The sequence below is a fragment of the Necator americanus genome, chromosome II (genome assembly GCF_031761385.1).
Source record: "Necator americanus strain Aroian chromosome II, whole genome shotgun sequence".
In the NCBI taxonomy this organism is placed as follows: Eukaryota; Metazoa; Nematoda; class Chromadorea; order Rhabditida; family Ancylostomatidae; genus Necator; species Necator americanus.
In genome coordinates, this window is record NC_087372.1 from 6,604,091 (window position 1) to 6,626,439 (window position 22,349).

A 22,349-nucleotide genomic window follows, 5' to 3' on the forward strand; every position below is an offset into this window, starting at 1 on the left:
CACCAATTTATCGACCACGGAGGGATAAAAGGATTGGTTTGCACTAGAGGGACTTGAACCATCTATTGATCGTGCAAAAACCAGAACCTCTAACCGTTACCCTACACCGGCCCCACTTATCTGGATTGATAGGGGTAATTTGAAAAAACACGTGTACTCTTCTCTATTTTGTATTTAATATATTTATTTTCTTACTTTGTACCATACAAGACGCATACACATAATTCTTATATATGATATGAAGAGAATGTCCCCTATTAGAGCATTAAATCCATAAAGCATATAATTCCATCAGCAACCCGGCAAATCTGCGCCAAAATTTCCTCATTTTCTTATTCTTTTTCGAATGGTATTTGAGAATATTCCAAGTTTTAATATTTAAGAACTAATTTGTAATGTAGTGTTACACTGTATTACAAATCTTCAGTCCCAATTATACCGTGAGCAACTCCCTTTATAGATGCCGTCACACTAATTTCCCTTAAAAAAATACTATTCGATTAGCACTATCTGTCGTTCCAGCCGTAGATCAAAACCGACTTCACACCTTCAGAAAATTCCTGTTATTTAACAGGAGTCTTTTTTTCGAAAAAAAAAAGACTTTGAAGAGAGATAAGAGCGCTTTCAATTCGTTTCCCTTCATTGATTAATCTTTTTACCGAGTGAGTGTGATGTTGTAAAGACTACAAATTCCTTCTTTCCTTTTTTCATTTGTATTCAAATCAACACGATTTTAATGAGCAGCAATGCGGAAAAGAGCTCCATCCACGCGTAAACTTACGTACATAAGTACATTAGTCACAGTGTTTCTAGAAAAGTTCTTTTTTTTTTGCGAAGAACAAACTTCCTCTCATCCCTTGTCCGATTTATTTGTGTATTTATTCACCCACTTTTATATAAAATATGATAAAATGTAGCGAGGTCGATAAGAGGTCCCGCTGTGTCTTCGTGATCAATCGATGGTTCGAGATTGGTCTTTTTTCTTTTAAATATCGTTTTTGAAAGTGTATAAATATAGGAGCGTATTATCGTAAACACTCGATTAGTACTATTTTGATTTTGATTGATTTGATGATATTTTTCTTTTTTCTAATAGGTATCATTTAAGAGGGGTGGGTGTAGCGTAGCGGTTAGAGGTTCCGCTATCTGCATGATCAATCGATGGTTCAAAACCGCCCAGGTGCCAACCAAGCCTTTCATCCCTCCGACGGGGTCGACAAGTTGGCACCAGGTGGTATTTTCTGTGAGCATTATGACCCATGGTATGCTAGAGTATCAAATATCGTCTTCTAGAGTTAAACTGCAATGCGACGTAGAGGTTTTGAATTGAAGAAGAATTTTTTTCATGATTCTCTGCAAATATTAAAGGCCGACCCAATTATTCGCTAACAAATTGCTGCTATCCGGACTAATTATATTGTAGGCGCAAAAACTGTAGAAAGAAAAAAGTCGAGCGATATATGTAGCTAATAAGGAGACCGCGGTGCTCATTCATGAGATTGACGAATTATAGTCGGGAATTTAAAAAGATATATATATATATATTAAAATTTCACTTACGGTCAGATACCAAATGATAGTTTAAGTATAATAAACAATATCAATGTCGTTATTGCGTGTTCGACAAAGAAAAACTGTGGATTTTTTGGATTCCTTTTTAGTTCCCCCCGTACTCTGTGAGTACATCAGAGATGCATATATTCAGTCATATAGCAAACATTACGGTGTCAAATATAGGGTGACATGGGAAAATTTCTTCACATACGTCTACAAGGGAAAAAAGAGGATTTTCTCCCTAGCGAACTGTCACCTTTCAACCATCCACATCGTTTGAATTCCCAAGGTTGTTTTTAGCTTACTACCTGGACCTGGACTGTAACGTTACTGTACCGACTGTTCTACCTAGGAGCCGCCTACTCCAACGGAATACTAACCGATCCCATGCAGTAAGGGACACCACTGGACATGGAATGGGACACTGGAATGTGTCGATCTCTATCTCGTAATCTATATATTTATTCACTTTATCATAGATTTTATTCCCTTCTAGATCGACTTATCGCCACGGATATCCCTTGATGCCCTCGGGCGCTCTCGAACGCATCGGCGCACTTCACGAAGACGACAAGGCCACGCCCGCAGCAATCCAAGCCAGTTTTCTAGCGCTGCCGTCCGTTGCTGTTGTTTGTCTACCAAAGGTCATCCATGTCCACTTTCGTACTTCTCATCGCTCTTTCATCGACATTAGCCCTAGCTCGACCTGATTCTATTGATGATGTCAGGAAGATTATCGCCAAAGGACCTTATTATAATCGCAACGCCTACCCTAATCAGGATTTGGGTGAGTGTGAATTAAACACGAGTAAATTAGCTGAAATTCTCTTGCACACTCTTATAAATTAAGCTGATTGGCTTTCTCTAGTGAGCTCGTCTATAACTGAGTAACCTTAGAGTTAATGAGGGCAGGTTTTGAAGGGAAAAAAAAGTTGAAAATGCAGCCATTCTTAGGAGTGACGTGAATACTACGAGAAAAGGGTCCTATTCATACATATATCCAAAGATTTACATTATAAATATTCCTAGAAATTCAGAAGCAAATCCTTAGAAGTTATAGGGAATGATTTGAGGAATCAACAGCTAAACCCTCTCGATTCTCATTGCAATCGCTGGATTTTGCCTTTGCAAAAGTGCACATTGCAGAGATTCTGAGGACATATAATCTTACTGGGAGAAAATCTACGAGTCTATTCCAATTGGCAAAGATCGCTTCTAATTGCTGTATTCAGTCGAGCATCAGAGAAATGAGAGTCATATTTTAAAAAAATAGCAAAGTTTTTATTCACTCCTCTTCTTTTCTTCTCTTTTTCTTTTCTTTTCAGCTACCGCGAAAAAAGGGTGACTATGTCCTCATTTGACCTCGAATTTACTGCATGAATCGTAAGAAGTGCTCGTATCTGTCTACCCAGGAATGCAGATGGATGTCTAACGGGCATTTTTATTAGTTATTCCCCCATTCACTGTATCTCTGCGTACATGCACCCTCCACATTTTATTTGTTTTTCTTCATTGAAAAAACTTCAGTTTTCTTCTTAATCTCTACCTTTTGATGACAGAAAAAAAGGAGAAAATTTCCAGCGAATTTTCATCCCAGCCGGTCGTCACTGAGATGTTCTTGAACGCTTGCTGACAATAAAATTGGGATTTAACTATTATTTAAATAGAACTATTATTCTTTCGAAATTAACAGTGTGCTGCAAAAATGAAAGTGTTCTTTCCATTACTGAGGTTTATAGGTTTTAAAACCTATTAAAAATATATGGAACTTCGGACGAAAGCAGAGTTTCAACATGAATCGATGAAACATCGGTTGCAGGTTTATGTTTATAGCGAAATTGAGCAATTTAAACAGAAATTCATAGGTATGAGCGAACTCTTTGAAAACCACATAGTGAATTCCACTATCAAGGTTCTTACTATATTTGTATTTTACAATCTGTTAAGAAGTTTATAGAATTTCGAGTTCCAACATGATCCTATCCATTTTTTCTTGGACGATTTTTTTTCTACAAAATCTTATAAGAAAATCTATGTAGTGCCCATAAACCTTCGCAGGAATTCTTGTCGCGGTGCTGCAAAATCCTCTCCAGAAAGTACTATTATCCTCATTTTATCTCCTGGTTATTGTGCAACATTTTGTTCATCTGCTTGAACAATTACTGCGAGTATAGCTTCTTTTTCTAATAATTCAAGTCTGTTTCAGCTTTTTGCTTGAATGACATCGAAATTTATAAACAACAACAACAACGTTTGTCTTCCAGAACAAGTGGTAGTGCAGGAAATATCGGAAATATCCAAAGAAAACAAGCTGGACCAACAAAAAATTGAAATTTGATCTTTTCGTCATCCATTGCAAATTTCCCCTTTCCGCTTCAATTATATGACATTTGAGTATCTTACGGATTTTTTTTTTCGATGGTACTGCATATTCAGAAAGGGCTAAGCAAAAACGATTCATGCATTTCGAGTGTTAAAAAGTGAGAACTCTCAAAGTAAGACGTGGGGGAAATAACAATAACAATTGAGACAACAAGGAGTTTTTCTCCCTTCGGAAATTCTGTACTTTGTTAATGTGAGCATCAGGAAGAGCGCCTAGAGAAAAAACACCGCAAGAGACCCATTCGGATAGTACTGCTAACATACAGTAATTGTCTTCGCGAAAAAGGAAATGTAAAACATCATATCTGAATGGATTAAGAAATTTCTCGGATTTCACTCAGTCAAAGGCGAATTTTTCTTAATCATCAACTAAAATGTCTATTTAATATCTATATAAAATATCTGTCTGTCTATCCCTTTAGAGATGCTCATTCGATTTCTGCTTTTTTCTCTTCTTCTTTTGATGAAATGGACTGGCAAGAATGGAGAAATCTTCAGAAAATAATGAATACTTCTATAATTCCACCTTTTTTGTTCATTATTTATTATTATCAATTACTTTTGTCAATTCTTTATAGTTATTTTCCTTTAAAATACTTTTATTTTCAAATAGAAATTTTGCTTAAGGCACATGCAATGCAAAATGATATCGATGTTGAAAACTTACTCCGTAAACTGAAAAAAATCTCAACATTTCCATGGATTTCTTTTTGTTCCAAAAACTATCGATTTTTACTTTTTTATAGTAATTTATATGAACCCTGAACAAGTTTGTAAAAAAAGCAAATATTTCTCATCTCTTCTTGTTTACGTTTTCCCTCTAGTTGACTATATTTTGGAGAGAAAATCAACAAAATTTTTTTTTGCATTTTTTGGTGACTTCCAGTAATTTTCCTTCTCAACCGAATAAACAATTCCCGTTAATGAACCTGTTCAATTATTCTCAAATCTATGTCCGCATTACACTACAGTTCAACGAACCGGATTTTTTTTATTAACTGTTAGCACTCCCTCAGGCATTTTCTCATTAATAAAAAATTTGACAAATTGCCATTGTAATCAAGAAGCTGCAGGCTTTCTTATTAATGAGAAGTGACTGACTTTTGCTCGATGCGTAAACGCAACGAACGATGACAAATCGAATTTTCCGGATACCTTCTCATCTGGTTCTCGGGAGAAAAGAACGATTCTGGATCTCGTTGACTAAGTAATACCACATCCCTAATTTAACTATGTATGTACGAAATCTATTTTCTCCCAAAACTACATTCGTTACCGTAGCTAAATTTCAAGTTTTTTGAACGTAGTATGTCTTCCATGTGGGACTCAATTTTTTTTTCAGAACGATGCCACTAATGGCCTTCTTCCTTGCTATAAAACTACATCTAAGAAATAGTTTTCGTTATGAAAATTTTTTTTCAAGTTTACGTTTACATGTATATTTATATATATATATAAATATATAAATATATATATATATTTATATATATATATCCATGTCAAACTTACAAACCATGGCATCAGATCGAAGGAAAAACTTAAACAAGGAATCCTAAGGGCCCTGAGGGGACGTCACACTCATTCAAGAAGAAGAGACGTATACTCGAGTAATGGGACCCATCCGCAAAGGTTGATCAAATAAGAGACTTCTCGTAAAGTCCACATCATAGACTTCCACGGAAAGTTTGTTTGATCATCAGAGTGCTCTGCTCCTAGCATCTCCACCTTTTCCCACTGATGAAGTTAGCGGGAAGAAACTTCCTTCCTTTGTGAAGCGAATTTTTATCAAGTTGAGTCTTGAGTTCAGGATATTGGATTCCTCATATTTTAATTGTCTTCCCATGTTTTTAAGACGCGTTCACAAAGGTTCTATTTCAGGTGGAAATCAATCCCATTCACATCGATATGTACTTCCCCGTACCCAAATTGCTAGAATAAGGTGGTTCCCAATAACGTTTCCCATAGTATGCGGACCGCCAGGATTCCAATAATCAACAACTGGCAACAACACTCAACAGGGCTCGTTGAGCGTGCATAATTCCGGTGATTACCCGTTGGGGTGACGATGAAATCCGGAGAATTTTACGTCTCAGCCATTGAACGTAGAGTAAAGGGCAAACCACGCGTTATAAGCACACCTTTCAGCAAGAAAAAATCTCACTGTAGACATTGTGAAATTCCCTGAATCAGAATCGTGCAGGATTTCGAAAATCTTTAGCTATGAACTTCTCCGAAGGAGAACCCCTCCGTAAACAAGCAACATCAGACGCTTCTGATAAAAAGAAGATTGAAATCGTGATATTGTCATTCAATCCAACCGGAAATATCGTTTTCCATCGATGGCACGATCACGCCGGCCGTTTCTCGCCCGCGCCGAGACGCGTTTCCGTCAATCCCATTACAATCCTCTGTATTGACTTTCTTCTTGGCCACTAATAAAATCAAAGAACTAGGCAAAAAACGTTTAGGCAGCAAAAATTCAATTAGTAGAACTATGTGCGCTACGCAATCCAGGCTGCGGAATCCTCTATAAGTTCAATTTCATTTCGTGTCCGTGAATTTCGTAGCAAAATGTGTACGTAACACTACGGAAGTAGATATTTGTGTGTCAGTACTTATGCTTGTCTAACTCCACAAATTCAATTAAGGCAGGGAAGAAGATTGCTCCATTGAAGAAGAAGAATTGGAGATCTCCTCCACAGCACTTCTTTCTCAATGCTCTAATGTGAGTTGCGGTGTCCGCGTCGCGGTCATCCAAGTCAACTTGGGCGCCTAAGTAAAGCTGCAATGAAGGGTTAAAGGCATCACTCCACTAATCTGAAGTGGTACGGATTTCAAGTGGAGTATTCGTATACGGGATGGGATGGGAGACTATGGAGAGGAGGGTGATGCCTTTAAAGTACGACCAATATCATTCGCGATGCGGTTATTTTCGGCAGCAAGACTGTCGCAAAGGGACCAGACCTATCATATCCCTTAGCGGATACACGGACATGCAAAATTTAGAATTGTAATCCTTCTCTAATCTCAAACATCTTCCACAAAACCAACAATTAAAAAATCAGATTTAAAAAAAAAGAATCAAACAGGTATTTGTCCAATAGCCAGTTCTTTTTTTTTTTTACAAATCTGAAGGTCTCCCGTGTTATGTCCATATGAGTCAATGGGGTTACGCTTCTTCACTTCAATCCTTGGTGCTCCAATCAAATCGAAGACATTCTTCTTGTTTCAAAAAGGTTTTGCTTTTTTTTAATACAAAAGTTCCTCTAGAGAAGAAACGTTTCGAATCTTCCTCAAAAGAATAATCACTCTGATCCTGATCATGAACTATTCTTAGAAATTTGAAATTTCCGTTCTCTCTACCATCACTGAATGAAACTTTTGAAACTAACCTTTCATAACACAATCACGTCCTTTTCTATGACTTTTTCTTTCAAATTTTACTCTTGCGATCCTAGCAAATCCAGCAAAATTCGAAAACATACACTAGCTACGATAGCTGACATATTTTGCACTAATAACAAAAATAAATCGAACAATCGAGAATTATAGATAGCTCACCTTAAAGAAATCGTCGTAAGCATGGTGAGTTACAAAAATGGATGAAAATTCACGAAAAAAAAATCATGCACTAGTTCCAAACAATTTGTTGAAGTATTGCTTTGTGTTGAATTGAATTTTGGAAAAAGTCCGGGGAAAATTGCATTGTGTGCGGATAAATAAGTAACGAACGATGACGATTAGAAGAATGGATGTAATGTGCTGATGCGGTCACGCTGCAAATTCCTGCATTATCTATGAAGCGTGCTTGAAAAAAAAAACCAACAGAAAGAACGCAGCTCCGAAGTACTTCCTGATACTTTGATAACTATCAATAGAATACCTTGTAAACTTCCTCCTCTCTTACACACTCAATCATGGAATTTCTGTTCGCTAAACCATAGACATGTATTTAAACAAAGGATTAAAGGCATCACCCCACGAATCTGAGGTGGTACGGATTTCAGGTGGAGTATTGTTATACGAGATCGTAGATTATGGAGAGGTGGGTGATCCCGTCCATTTCTTGCTAATTGCCGCAAAAAAACGGCCCGGAAGATGCGACGCATGCGAACTGCTGGCGCGCTCCAATTGAACTCGTTGTAGAAAATAGCGCGCCGGAACGCTCGAAGCCGTATCTTCTGGGCCGTTTTTTTTACGGTAATTACGAAGCAATGGACGGAAAAACCCCCTCTCCTTAATTTATACGAACATTCCACTTGAAATCCGTACCAGTTCAGATTCGTGAGGTGATGCCTTTAAGCGGAGAGGAACCGCAAAATGTGCGCCTGAGCAAAAGAGAAAAAACAAGCGAAAAAAAATGCTAGGAAACGCGGTTGGGAATAATTTCAGTTATCTTTTTATCAGGAAAAATTCCTGTAAAGCTAGCATAGTTTTCCATTCTCAATCGGTTTTGTGATCTCGCTATAGAATTCATTATTTTTCACACTACTACTCATTTAATGAGAAAATGTTGCCTGCGGTTAGTAGTAGTTTATGAAGGAGGTTCGCATAAACCATTGCAAACCAGTTGTTTTCATAGACATTCCCAGGGCCGCAGTAGAAACGAGGGGAAATGAGCTATTAGTTAGACTTTCGAGCTTCCTTCGCCAAAGAAAAGGACACTCGGTGCTGTTTTCTTGTGTTTTTCTTCTGTGCACAATAATAACAAGAGTGATTATGAGTTAGATAAATGTCACTCTGTCGAATTCTGTGGATTTGTCACTGAGAACTGATTGATGGACTCAAGACTTCTGCCTTCTAGACTATTTCAATACTAGACTACAAATTAAAGGCTATATTATTATATATTCCTGATTCCAGCTCATATATATATATATATATATATATATATATATATATATTTTTTTTTTTTTTTATATATATATATATATATATATATATATATATATATATATATAAAACGTGAAGAAAAACTTCTTGCAATCTACTGAAAAAATTACTCTATATCATTTACCTAACGTCAATCTATGCACATTTACCTCAAAAAGGAAGAAAAAAAGTCCTTGTAATCTACTGAACAAAGGGAATAATGATAGTTGATAATGATAATTTGAATAAAATAGAGGAACAGAAGAAACAAACATATTAAATTCAACTCTCCACAACCTCAACATAATATTTTAAAAAATTTCATCACGATCATTCGTATCCACTTTCTTTGTTTATCCTCAGTCCTAGTCTAATCTCTGACTCCCGATCGGATTGGCATCCTTCAGCAAATTTCCATCGTTTCATAAAAAACAATATCCTATCGTTGGCCGCAAAGTATTTGTCAAAACTTTTTGACAACTTCCGCAACAACAAACTCATGGATTGAAAAGGAAGACAACTATATACGACTTTAGTATCAAGATGGAACCTTTCATCACGGATGGAACTTTTTTTTATAGAAATTAATCAACATCTAAGCAGCAAACAGCACCTAAAAGTAGGGAAGAATAGAAACCATTCATAAGAAATCTCCCTTTATCAACTGAGCAATCTTAATTTCCCGCCTTGCCCTTGAATTTAAACTCGCAAGAAAGCACATATTTCATCTAGAATGAACAGCTTTGCTTGAAAAAGGTGTAAAGCCCAGCATTGCGCTGATTACTCTACTCTAGCTGCCCTCACTAACGTCGTTTTTCATGACATTTGTGAAGGAGTCCAAAACTGTTTTAGAAAGAAAAAGTAATTTTAAAAAGGCCTTATCAAAGATGTGAGGAATCAGAAAAAAAAAACTAGAGAAATCTCATTCTAGACAAGAAAAGAGAAAAAAAACAGCAAATCTCAGTACGCATAAAAAAGATTTTTACCTTAAGAAACTTATTTCCTCAGACCATACAGGCTATCTTGATTCGAACCATACAGGGTATCTACTTCTTTACAATTTTACACATCACTGGGGATGCTGAATAAGGCTATATATGGCATAGAAGAACATAGTCCAAGGAAACGATGCAATAAAACCACGCTGAAGATATAAGGAAAAGAGATAAATTTAATGTTCACCTTTTCTTGTTGACGTTAATTTTGGTTGTTGTGCCAGGAAAACAAGTTCCTCAGGGGAAAATTACGCCTAGAAAAGCTCGTTGTTCATTCTTATTCGGAGTAAACTTAAATGAGTGATGTAGATATGGAATTTCGATCGTTTTTGCTCCTTCAGCAGTTCTTCTACAAAAATTTTACATGTTACTGGCAATGTTTTTTTTTTTCAAATCTAAAACTATGACACCTCTGCACCTCCCAAATTCCACAGGAATGCTCTATCACTAAAAGCATGCATTTGGTCCTCGTTATGTAAAAGCTTACCGTTTCCTCGGTGACATATAAAAAGTTGCGTCCAAAAGCACCATTAGCTGCACATATGTCCGCTCAAACGTGACACTTGTTTTTAGCGATTTGTCCCTAGGGGCCAAACTGCATCATAACCACCACGGGAAAAATTAGATGATTTTGTGCCCTTTTGGGAGGTGAACACAATTCTTGAAAGGAGGACTTTTCAGCCAAGGTGTGACAGTTCCAAAAGCACTAACGTATAAGAAAACAACAAAGAGATTCAATAATGATATTTTCTCCGCTCTTATCTTCAAAATTCCATACCAGAGAAAATTTCTAGGTTTTTCTTTTGAGTGTGATTACGAGAACGATTATACGAAAAAGTGAAAACGAATCCAAACTATTGGAAACAATTTTTTAACAGTTCTGGCTTTGCACAACCGAAAAAAATAACATATTTCATGCTCCACTTAACCTTGTTCCCCTCACAATACATTCTCGCGCAGTTTTCATGGATAAACTATGAATTGATTGCTGCAGACATCAAAGAAATTGTTGCCAAAATGCTTGGGAAACTATGAAATTTTAAAACCACATAATATGATCTGTCTAGCATATTGAAAAAGATTTATAAGTAGTATAGTAGCGCACATTACAGAATCTTCTTTAATTTCAGACAAACCAACGACAGTCTACATCCAAATGTACATCGAAGGAATGTCATCATTTCGGGCACAAACGATGGTTAGTTGTTTTCAGTAGCCTATTGTACTAGTAATTGTTCTACCTAAACAAAGTTCGTGTCCGCGCAGAAAGAAAAAAACGGCTCATAAGAACTGCAGGAAGCTAATTAAGTTTTTCGTAAAACTATCATCAAAAGGAGTTTTAGGAAAAACTCCATTACACTACTGCAGACGCACAGACCCCAACCTAAAAACTCAGTCACATTATCGCCTATTCCTCTTATATTTACTTCCTTTTACACAACTCAGTGCATGCTTACATCGCTTGCGCTTATAAATAACTCATCTACAACAACTGCAGTTTGCTCATGATTTGCGAAATTGCAAAAAGCTTCCTCATGATTCCTTACTAAGTCTCATCATTTATAAGAGAAGAAGACTCATAAAGATACGCTGTTTAGGGTATATAGTTTATTTACGGTTTGAAATAGCAATCAAAGATAATCGAACTAAAAATTAAAACGAAAATAGTATTAATAAAAGCAAAATTTAACACTTACCATCTGCATTAATTATTCTGCGAATCAGTGCGACATTGTGAAATTCAATGTTCAGCTAGTAATGACTGAGGTAGTCACCCTTCGATATTTGTTGAGATGTTGTACCTAAAACGGATCATATACCGTAGGAATCGCTAACCACTGCACTGATTTTCGTGACTGGTGGTCGTGTGGGGATACACAAATGAACACAAAAACATTTGGAACGAAAGGGTGACAAGGATACGAAGCGCAACAATGAAAACAATGCACTCGCGAGGATATGAGAAATAATCGACCTTTGTATTTTATGAGGTCAGTAGGAAATTTAGTCTGGAAAAGTCATTAGGAAAGTTTAGAATTAAGGGAGTTGCTGCCAGATCCCAAGGAAGCGGCAGGTACAAAATCATGGCGTGGACAGATGCCTACTCTTCCATACTCGTAGGAAATTTGTCGACAAACGAAAAACTCTGTCGTGATCCGGAATGATGTGTTCATTTTCTAGAAACGTGAAAATTTCATTTGCTACGTTTCTAGAGACTGTACGCATAGTTTGGAATGCTGATGGATATTCTGATCACTTCCCACTAGGTCTCAGGTAGGCCGCATTGTCCTAGCCGGAAGTGTAGCGTCGCACATCTGGTGTAGCATGATCAAAGCAACAGGAAGCACGGTGCAGTTGCGTAAGCTGTTGCGCTCGAAGCAGTGCGGCTGAGAGTAGGGGTTTGATTCTAGGTGGGACCCTTGCTGATACCATTTCTCGCTATAGTGCACTGTGTTTTATGTCGTTTTGACCCGACTATACTACGCCTTTGCTGCCTATTGATCGTGGGAACCTAGGAACCCGAAAAGATTGGTCAATAATCACTAATTCCTGAAATGCGGTGCCGTATAGTAGAGTCAAAGGCTGCTTCCGCGGGCCTGTACTTGGTGGTTATTAAGCGCACTGTTGTGGGTAGTCAATAACCGCCAAAACCGCAGAGCAGCCAAACCGCCCGGTCGCGCGATCCTGAACTCTGCGGGCAGCCAAAACGACATGAAGCACGGTGCAGTTGCGTAAGCGGCTGCGCTTGAAGCGGTGCGGTGGAGCGTAGCGGTTAGGATCGAGAAAGGATCTCTGCCACCACTGTTCACTGCAATTCGCGATGGTCCCACCTCGATTACAATCGTCTCCATCGCGCCGCTTCGAGCGCAACCGTCTACGCAATTATACTGTGCTTCAATTCGTTTTGACCCGACTATTTTGTCCAGTAGTGACTCTTTGGGCTGAGCCTTACACCGTGACAAGGACCCACGTAGACGCTCCGCTAGTCGTGGTCAAGTTATTAGCTTCGTTTGCGTGACGCGAATATCACCCGTTTCTTTTCCTTCTGAAGTGTAGCGACATGCATCCACATTTGCACTGCTTCGCACTTCATCGTGAAATACGAGTTTCACGAAAGAAAACAACAAGGGAACTACAAAGAAATTAATATAATCACATATTCATATGGAAGAAGGACACACTCCATACACACCTCCACACACACTACGCATCAGCAGTTCAGCGTGACGAAACGAATGGTTGTTGCCAAAGATTCCATGCTCCCTTCAGGCAGTTGACCAGGTTCAGGTTATGGGCTTTGGCGGTGGGCTGGACGACAGCACCCTTTTGCAATTTATGGGAAGTTTTCGCCATATAACAGTGCAGGTTATATAGCTCGTACGTTCCCAATGCGTACACTCGAACGCCTGATTGCGTCTAGTTAAAGCAGGGCCACCACGTGCAGGTAGCAATCAGACTCGTATACGCGGCCCCATGGAAGGAGGACAAAGATCCCTTTATCTCGTTTACGCTGGATTCGTTGCGAACTTGACTCAACAATTGATTTCGTATTTTCACTTCGATATCGGGAACAATTCGGTGCTGATTCAACTACAGTGCCCACTTATCAGTTACATCTGATCCATGAACTCACATCTAATGGTTGTTTTGGATGTTTTCAATAAACTCATATCCAACGGTTGTTTTCAATGTTCCTAACTGAACGTCATAAAACTACCACTTTACGAAGAAAACTCAAAAACTAACTGTTTTCTGCGTTGAGTCACCGATCTCCGAACTCTCCCCGTGCACAACGACACGAGCATTTTGTCCATCAAACGTGCCCCTCGGGGCATACAGCAGCGCATTCCGGAAGCATCGGCACGTGTGACTCCAAACAAAAAACCACGCTTTTGCACATCACTGCAAAACCCGGGAACTACTGCGGACAAACTTGACATTATTACTCTGGAATCTGATTTACGTAGAATTCCACACTGCGGGAAACTGCGGAGAGGAAGTCAACTCGGGAACTTTGGAGCAGGACCATAAGAACAAGGAAAAATGTTAGCGCACAATATTTACGTCACCGAAAACAAATAACAAAGAAAGATTTTTTCCGAAAATTCTCACGATGCCAGCCGTAGCATCTGATATTGAGATGACTGGTTTGCTATTTCCTAGCGGGACCACAAATACAGGAAATACCCATGGAAGTATGGGTCAAATCAATCACTATCTATTAGAATAATAACAAATAGTGAATTTCAGGATTTCCAAGTAGACATCTATTTTCAAGAGAAATGGATCGATAAACGTTTGGCGCACAACAATACCAAGAGGATTCTGCTCAAGGTACGGTACAAATGCTTTGAAAAGAAAAGGGAAATCTAACAATTGGACAAAAATCCCTTTGTGTAAATGCTTTGTTAAGATGTGTATTCTTAAACAGTCTTAAATTGGTTCAGTTTGAATTCAAAAAAAAATCCAAGAGTTAAAAGGTTTGGCAATACATTTGCGCAGTCCAAATTGATGTAGTATGCAAGGCGACAAAAGACGGGTCAAAACGGCATAGAGTTTGGTGCAATTGCGTAGGTGAGTGCGATCGAGATGGGACCTTTGCTAACTTCAATCGCACTGCCAAAGTGAGTATATTAGTTAGGTCAAAATGACATGAGACACGATGCAGCTGCGTAAGCGGCTCCGTACGAAGCAGCATGATAGAGAAAGCAGTTGAAAGGCCGAGGTGGGACCATCGCGAATTGCGATATCCACGTCCCAACGAACAATCCAACAATCCAATCCTGAACCCATTTCACTCTGGCTGGCTGCTATCTGTTGAGCAAACTCGAATATTTCCTTTCAGGATCCGCACCTGTTCAAATTAATTTGGCACCCTGATATATACTTTGCGAACGCACGAACCGCAGAGTTTCATGACGTAACGCAACCGAACTTCCTCGTTTGGATATACCCTAATGGAACGGTGTGGTACGATTGCCGGTGCGTCTGTACTTTTACTCTTGAGTATCGAAGAATTTGGTTTTTTTTTTTAGTTGTTCTGCTTTTCTCTTTATTAGCAGAAACGGACTATTACGTCTAGCCTGCATATCCACTTCCTCTTTGCTCGAACCTAATTTCCACTTCCGCCGCACATTCATATGCACGTTTTTGCACGAATAACGACCTGTGAAATTATGACGGCGCTTGCTATGGCTTTGTTCGCGATTTCATGAACAACAAATCACTTTCGAGCCGCTTTTACACTGCCTTCTAGAAGGGACCACCTCGATTTTCTTCCAGGATTTCGTTGACGGTGTTGTGTATGCAGAATTTGGCACGATATCCGCTGGATTCTCAAAGTTGTGCGTTGAGGATACTGAGCTGTAAGTTTGATTTTTGTTTTTTTTTCTTTTGTTTTTTTTATTGCTGAATAATCTTCTTCGTTCTGATTGTTAAACAGAGTGAAAACAACTTGTTCTCCGACTATAAACTGTTGATCTTAAACTTTTATCCAAGTCTTAGTCGTTCTGTGTACTTTTCCTTCGTACCATATGAGCGTCCATCGAAATGGGGTCATTTATCACACAAAATTGTTGTGTTATTCGTAGACCAATTTGGTGGGTTATTTATTATTTATGGGCTGTTTTATTACATCTACTCTATCTTACCTGCATTTGACAAACCACCTAAACTCTCGGAGTAAAGCGTAACTGCATGTTGTGTAATTTGTAGGTCAATTTGCTGGTTTATTAGTTATTTATGGGCTGTTTTATTATATCCACTCTATCCTTCATGCATTTGATTTAAAAAAAAAAAAACATAAGCTTTCGGAGTAAAGCGTAGCTGCATATACTCATATCAGATGCTTACGACACAGACGAGATAGTGATCAAATGGAATGGACCAGATCCAATAGACGTGAATCCAGAGATTCGAATGCCTGACATGCGCTTGCGTTCCATACATCCCTCAATTCGAAACGACACTTACGCAACAGGTGAAAGTTCAATGTTCGCGTTAAGAAAAATTCGGAAGAGAATTCTCCAAATACGGAGAGTAAAAAAAGTTTCCAGTGTTCTTGTGAGTCTTTCATTCGTAAAAGTGCGGGTAGAGTGTACATATAAGTGTTTTCGCAATGACGCAAAAATACAGTCGAGTCAAGACGACCTGAGATTTGGTGAAATTGCTTTAGAGGCATCACCTCATGAATTTGGAGTGGTACGGATTTCCGGTGGGGTATTCGTATACGGGATCGTAGAGTATGGGGAGAAGGGTGATCCCGTCCATTTCTTCTTAATTGCCGTAAAAAACGGCTCGGAAGATACGGCTTCGGGCGTTAAGGCGCGCTATTTTCTACAACCAGTTCGATTAGAGAGCACCAGCCCTGTGCTCATCTTCCGGGTCGTTTTTACGGCCATTGGGAAGAAATGGACGGGACCACCCTTCTCTCCATAATTACGATCCCGTATACGAATACTCCACCTGAAATCCGTACCACCTCAGATTCGTGGGGTGATGCCTTTAACGGTCGCAATCGATGTACCCTTGCTACTTCCAACCGGACTGTGGAGATGAATAGTGGTCCCACTGCGTACTTTGAGCGCAACTACTAACATAATTATTTGGTACACAGTTTATCAGTTTAGTTGTGGAGAGGTTGGCCGTTTAAATTGTAGATTGAATCGCCCATTTCAAGCTCTGAAGAAAGTGATTTTGCCGAAACGTTAGCCAACAAAATTATTTAGCAACCTCGTGTACAGCTTACCGAAATCGATGCGACATTCAACTATGTCAAGGTTCATTGAAAGTCGAACTTTTTAACCGCTTAACATAATTATAGTCGGGTCAAAACGACATCAAGCACGGTGCAGCTGCGTAAGCGATTGCGCTCGAAGCAGGGCGGTGGTGAGAGCGGTTGAAGTCGTGATGGGACCAACGCGCGCAGCAGCAATGAACAGTGGTGAAAGGGGTCCTCACTGGACCCTAACCGCTAGGCTCCACCGCACCGCTTCGAGCGCAACCGCTTACGCAAATGCAACATGTTTCATGTCGTTTTGACTCTACTGTACGGCACCGCACTTCCGACTCTAGAAATTGGTGATTATTGATCAATCTTTTTGGGTTCCCAGTAACTACACCGTGCATCATGTCGGGTTGGCTCTGCTATACACCAGGCTTCATGCCACTTTGACCGGACTGTAATAACTACTGGCTGTGATTGTACCCGCTCATTGGTTCTTCTAGTAAATGTTTTACGAACTCTTAGTAACATTTGACTTCCGTTATTATTCATAAACTGGTAGTACTTCAGGGATTTGGTCTTGCGCTTTGGCAGATTTCCACGTTGATCGCGAGATTATGCATCACATCATACAGGTTAGTTTCTTTTCTCTTCTTGCTGACGTCGCCATTTTAATAAGTTTTTTCCTCCAAACATGATATTCAAATCACGTATAAGTGTATATGTATTTATTTATTTAATTATTTGTGTGCTACGTATAAAGACGAGTGCTTCCTGAAGCCCAAACCATGTCATTCACACTATTCAATGGATTTTTACATATTTTCTCAAGACTTTTGTATCTTCTCAAGTCAATGTCTTAGTTTTTAGTGTTTTTTTTGTAACAGGTTTAGTTTAACGTAAGAAAGAATGAAATTGAAAGTGCAATAGTAATTGGACCCTTTCAATGTCACTGAAAGAAGTAGCGATGCAAATCGAAAGTTAATCTGTCACCGTTGCTTTTCCACTGAAAAATATCGCCATGAAATTTAAATACCTAACATAAATGTGACTGCCTCTTTTTTCAACTTAAACCGCTTTTTTCTTCAATCCCAGCTTGTTTTCAAATATTTTTTTGATCTGTAACTTTACGAATTATTTAAGCCACTTTCAGTCTTACCTTCCTACTGCACTTATTGTCGTTATTTCGTGGTTTTCATTCTGGTTAGACGTTGAAGCCGTTCCAGGACGTGTAGGTTTTTCAAAATGAATTATTTCTTTCATTTGTACTTATGACAAAGTGGGCGACCGCGATGTTCACCTTAGAGCCAGGTCGTGCTGAAAGAAAGAAACTGCTTTAGAAAGGAAATTTCATTTGTTGCCGTCATGTCGCGGTCACTTTAGCGAACACACGAGCATACGCCCACGTTTACATCATTCTTTTGCCAATTTAGTCTTTTTTTAAGGTTTCCTTATCGATAACGACTTTGTTAACTCTGGCAACACAGAGTAGTGCCGCTAGAATGGCTCTACCACAGGTGTGTGGTTTTTTTTTAAACTCGGATTAATTTGATCTTATTAGACACTCCGTTGCTCGGATTTAGTAATTCTAAGACAAGTATTAATTAGTATATGCTTATGTAGGGTGTCCTAAAATTTGCACAAGATTTGAACTAAGTGGAAAACACAGTTTTTCAATTGTATTTTCTATTGAAACCAAGATAGTAAAGCATAAAGTACCAGGATAGAGTTGTCTATGGAATGGCACATCGGCTAAATGACCTCTACTGACTTTGCTGGGATATATGCACACTTTCGTCGATCACCGAAACGAAGAAGTACACGACCAGGAAATCTTTCATGCAATGATTGAACTGCTTCACGAGGCTGTATGATATGTCACACCATCTTGTTGAAACCACATGTCCTACACATCAATTTCATCCAATTCATTTGGTTATCATGTCGCGATATCGAGCACCAGTAACAGTAACTGCTTGACCCGGGTTATTTTCAAAAAAGTATGGACCATTGATGCCTCCAGCCCAAAATCCGCACCAAACAATGATAAATTGTGAATGCTATTTTACACATAGCCCTATCCTATGTATTTTATGTTCCAACAAAAAAAGAGTACCATTTAAGAACTTTTAGTTCTAATCTTGCGGAAATCTTGGAACACCTTATACGTATGATTATTCGTTTGGTTTTACTGATTTTACTGTTTCGTTCATTCTATTTAGGTGATTTGGAAGCGTAAAAAGCGATTCCATTCCGTTCTGTAGGGTCAAAACGACACAAAGTACGGTGCAGTTGTTGCGTAAGCGGCTGCCATCAAAGCGGCGCGGTGGAGAAAACGGCTGGAATCAAGGTGGGATCATCGCGCAGCCAACTGCAGCCAAGAATGGTACTAACAAGGGTATTAACAAAACAAGGATCTAACCGTTACGCCCTAGCGCGCCGGTTCGACCGCAGCACCTTACGCAATTGCACCGTACTTCATGTCTTTTTGACTCTACTCAATCTCCGCTTTTATTTCTTTACCTCATGAACACATGCTTATATGATGTCTAATAGCACTGATATAAAATATGGCTATGAATATCTCTGTAACTTTTGTGGTCTAAATGAAATATAAATAAATAAGTAAATAAACTAAATGGTTGTATAGGCCTCCTATGTGAAAGCTATCGACGTCTGGATGGGCGCATGCATGACATTTGTTTTTTCCGCAATGATTGAATTCACCGTAAGTTCATCTTTTTTTATCTTTCTTTTTTGATGGCCACCCTACGTGAATGAAATCTATTGTAGGTGGTGAACTACTGTACACGTCGGAAATCTCGAAAACAAGAAAAAACGAAAGGACTTTCAGAACAAGTACATAACTTAGTAGCTCAATATAAGGAGAAAAAAGGGGTTGGTTTTTTCTTTGCTATTCTTGTCTTAGCTTTCTATTACCTTCGTTTCAGAGTACAAATACCTCTCTGTATCAGATGGTAGGTTATAAGGAAACTAGGTGCTTTTAGGTGCTTTAGTGAGCTGTACGTAGTGGCTTGAATATTTTTCAAATATTTTCGTTTGGACAACTCTGGTTATGAAAATTAAGGAATTCTTGTGAAATCACAACATCGAAGCTTGTTATGGAAGATTTGCCAAGTTTCCTAACTATTGAACTGATAGTCTCCCTCTTAATCGTATAAATAGAACAACATTCAAGTTGATCATAGTCCACTATAATCCAGTAATTTCGAATGCCATGACTACAGTGAAGAACTTTCTTAGTGGTGTTTTTATTAAAGTTCAAATTCGCATTTTCTCACAACTTCTCAACAGTAATCCTTCAAATCCATTAAAGAAGTTGCCGGTCTCTTCTAAGTCCTTGTATAAGTGGTCCTCACAGCCAATGTCTTCCTGGTCTGTGAATAGTCGAAATTTCAAACAAATAATAAAATTGTCCACGTAACAATATGAGCAATTCGGCAACACAGAAGGGAACACAATTTCAGCTTTCAGAATTTCCTAACCCTAATGAGTTGGGTAAGGGAAATGAACGAATTCGTACTATGCTAGAGGTTTCCAGAAATTAAGGTGAGAATAAACACAGTAAGGTGGGTGTGGCGCAGTCGGTAAGAGGTTCCATTGCCTGCACGATCGATCGGAGGTACGAATCCGTCCTAGTGCTCACCAAGCCCTTCATCCCTCCGGGGTCGATACATAGGTATCAGGCTTGTCTGGGAGGATAAAAACACTGACTTGACATATCAGCTAGACCCCAGAAGTCATTGTACGGTTACAGTTGCTTATTCGTAAACCTCAAGCGATTCTGAATTGAAGTGAACGTAGTGGCGCATCCCGAGCGGATTGATTGACGCCAGACCCTTTATCCTCTATCCTTTATAAATACTAATACAATTATTAATTAGTAATTGTCAAAAAGCCGCCTTAGCTGACACTGTATCCTTTAAACATTGTAAGTATAAACTACAACACATAAAAAACAGCGATTTGGTTTTCATGGCGTTTCAAAGGTGAAGGAAAACTGGTTTTCTCCGCTTACAAATTTGACGTGTGGGTTATTTTACGGCACCGGTGAATGACGCAAGCCATGCTTAGCGAGTTTTGCTAGAAAAACTTCCACAACCAAAACCCAAAAATTATCCAAACATTAGAATGAGGTCGGCCAGTACTTCCAAGAAAATAGTTACGGGAAAGTACCCTTTTACGACAAAATTTCTTTTCTTCGCTTGTAGTTGTTTAGAGTTTTCCTTTGGTTGTGCATTTGTGAGCCACGTATAGTCGGCTAAAAATGACCTGGAGCTTTGTGCAGTGGAGCGTAGCGGTCCGGATCGTGTGGGAACCCTTACTTGCATCACATAACGCTGTAATGCAAGTGAAGATAGGGATGGTCCCGCCTCGATCTCAACTGTTAGATTCGCCGCTTGAACGTTTTGATCCGACTGTATTCGGGATTTCAAGTGTACTAGGATGGACAGTTTCTTTGTTAAGGGCAGCGTATTACGATTTTGATGTGGTGCGGAATCCACAGCGAAGGCGTAGAGTTTGGATAGTAAATTGCGGAATCCAGCGTGGTTCTGCTCATCTTTCCCTAATTCGTAAAAAAAGCAGCGTGGGAAACACTTTAGTTCCTACGCGGTGCGTTAAAGAGCGCTTCTATGTGCACGTTCCGGTCCTCTCAACAGCGTATTCATTTGTCTCACTTGAATAGTTTGGTGAGCAGTCATCATTGATCTTCGACTGCTCGCAGCTGGATGCGGTGCGTGCGCGAAGGTGGCGCGTTGCAACTGAAATTGGTGTAAAAAACAACTTTCTTCTATCCCGTTTTTTTACGAGGATAAAGAAAAGATGAGTGGAACCACACTGGGTTCCGCAACCTGCTACCCAAACTCTACGCTTTCGCTGTGGGTTCCACATCACATCCAAATCGTGACACGCGACTTTTGAAGCAAATTAACAATTTACCATTTATTTCGTTACTGTTTCAGTATCAGAATGGTGTGTGCTATGAAGTATCGCTGTGTGACAATGAAAATTCACAAGAAAACTATGAGAAGAAGCAATTACGTGAAATGAATCAAACACCTGTGTTGATGAGACAGAACTTCTTATCAAATAGGAAACGAAAAGCCATTGAAGAGCGGTAGGCTCACACTTTCCTAGTTCAATCTTCAGAACAGGTTCTAATGACGTATTTCAGGATGAATCGAGTGGAGGAAAACCGCAAATATGCCCAATCGATTGATAGACGAAGTCGAGTATACTTTCCGTTAGCGTTTATCTCATTCAACGTGATCTACTGGATCTACTACATCAAATATGCCGTGGATACGATTGAATAGATCCTGGAATCAGCAGAAAATGAGGATGTTGACAGCTCAAGAAGAACCTCACGAAACGCATGACGTGGCAGGAAATCGTGTTAGGACAACACAATTTTTGGAATTTGACTAAGACAGCCGGTTAGGTTAGACCACACTGTGATGATTCAATGTTTTCTTTTTAAATTGATATTTTTCTGGTAATTCAAGCCAATTTACTCTGAACATTTTATAATAAAAAAAACATGGTCGAGCAACTTCAAAATCGAGGATGTAACTTTCCTCACCCTCATCAAGGTTGTTCGTAACCGGGTTTTTAAAATGGTGCTTCTGATCTCATTTTTTTGCCACCTATTACTGGTACTCTACAGGTTTTATTGACAAATTCATCCTCTCTTTGTTTTCGCCACGTTTCATTGATCCAACTTTCACGTTGTGTTGGTGTGGTCCGTCGCACCCATTGTTTGTCAACAATGTGTTCAGCCGCTTGTTTAAATAAACGAA

General features: G+C 39.1%; 1 protein-coding gene across 1 annotated transcript; it reads left to right on the forward strand.

The window, feature by feature from the left end:
• Nucleotides 1–2,205: 2,205 nt before the first annotated feature.
• Nucleotides 2,206–21,866, forward strand: RB195_017013 (uncharacterized protein; the record flags this gene model as incomplete). The annotated part of the gene is made up of 13 exons (XM_064183812.1): nt 2,206–2,341; nt 10,934–11,001; nt 14,055–14,138; nt 14,650–14,786; nt 15,087–15,169; nt 15,649–15,783; nt 17,098–17,162; nt 17,681–17,758; nt 17,973–18,044; nt 19,178–19,255; nt 19,321–19,425; nt 21,513–21,667; nt 21,725–21,866. The coding sequence occupies 13 exons, from the start codon at nt 2,206–2,208 to the stop codon at nt 21,864–21,866; spliced, it is 1,338 nt and encodes a 445-aa protein (XP_064039693.1).
• Nucleotides 21,867–22,349: the final 483 nt, after the last annotated feature.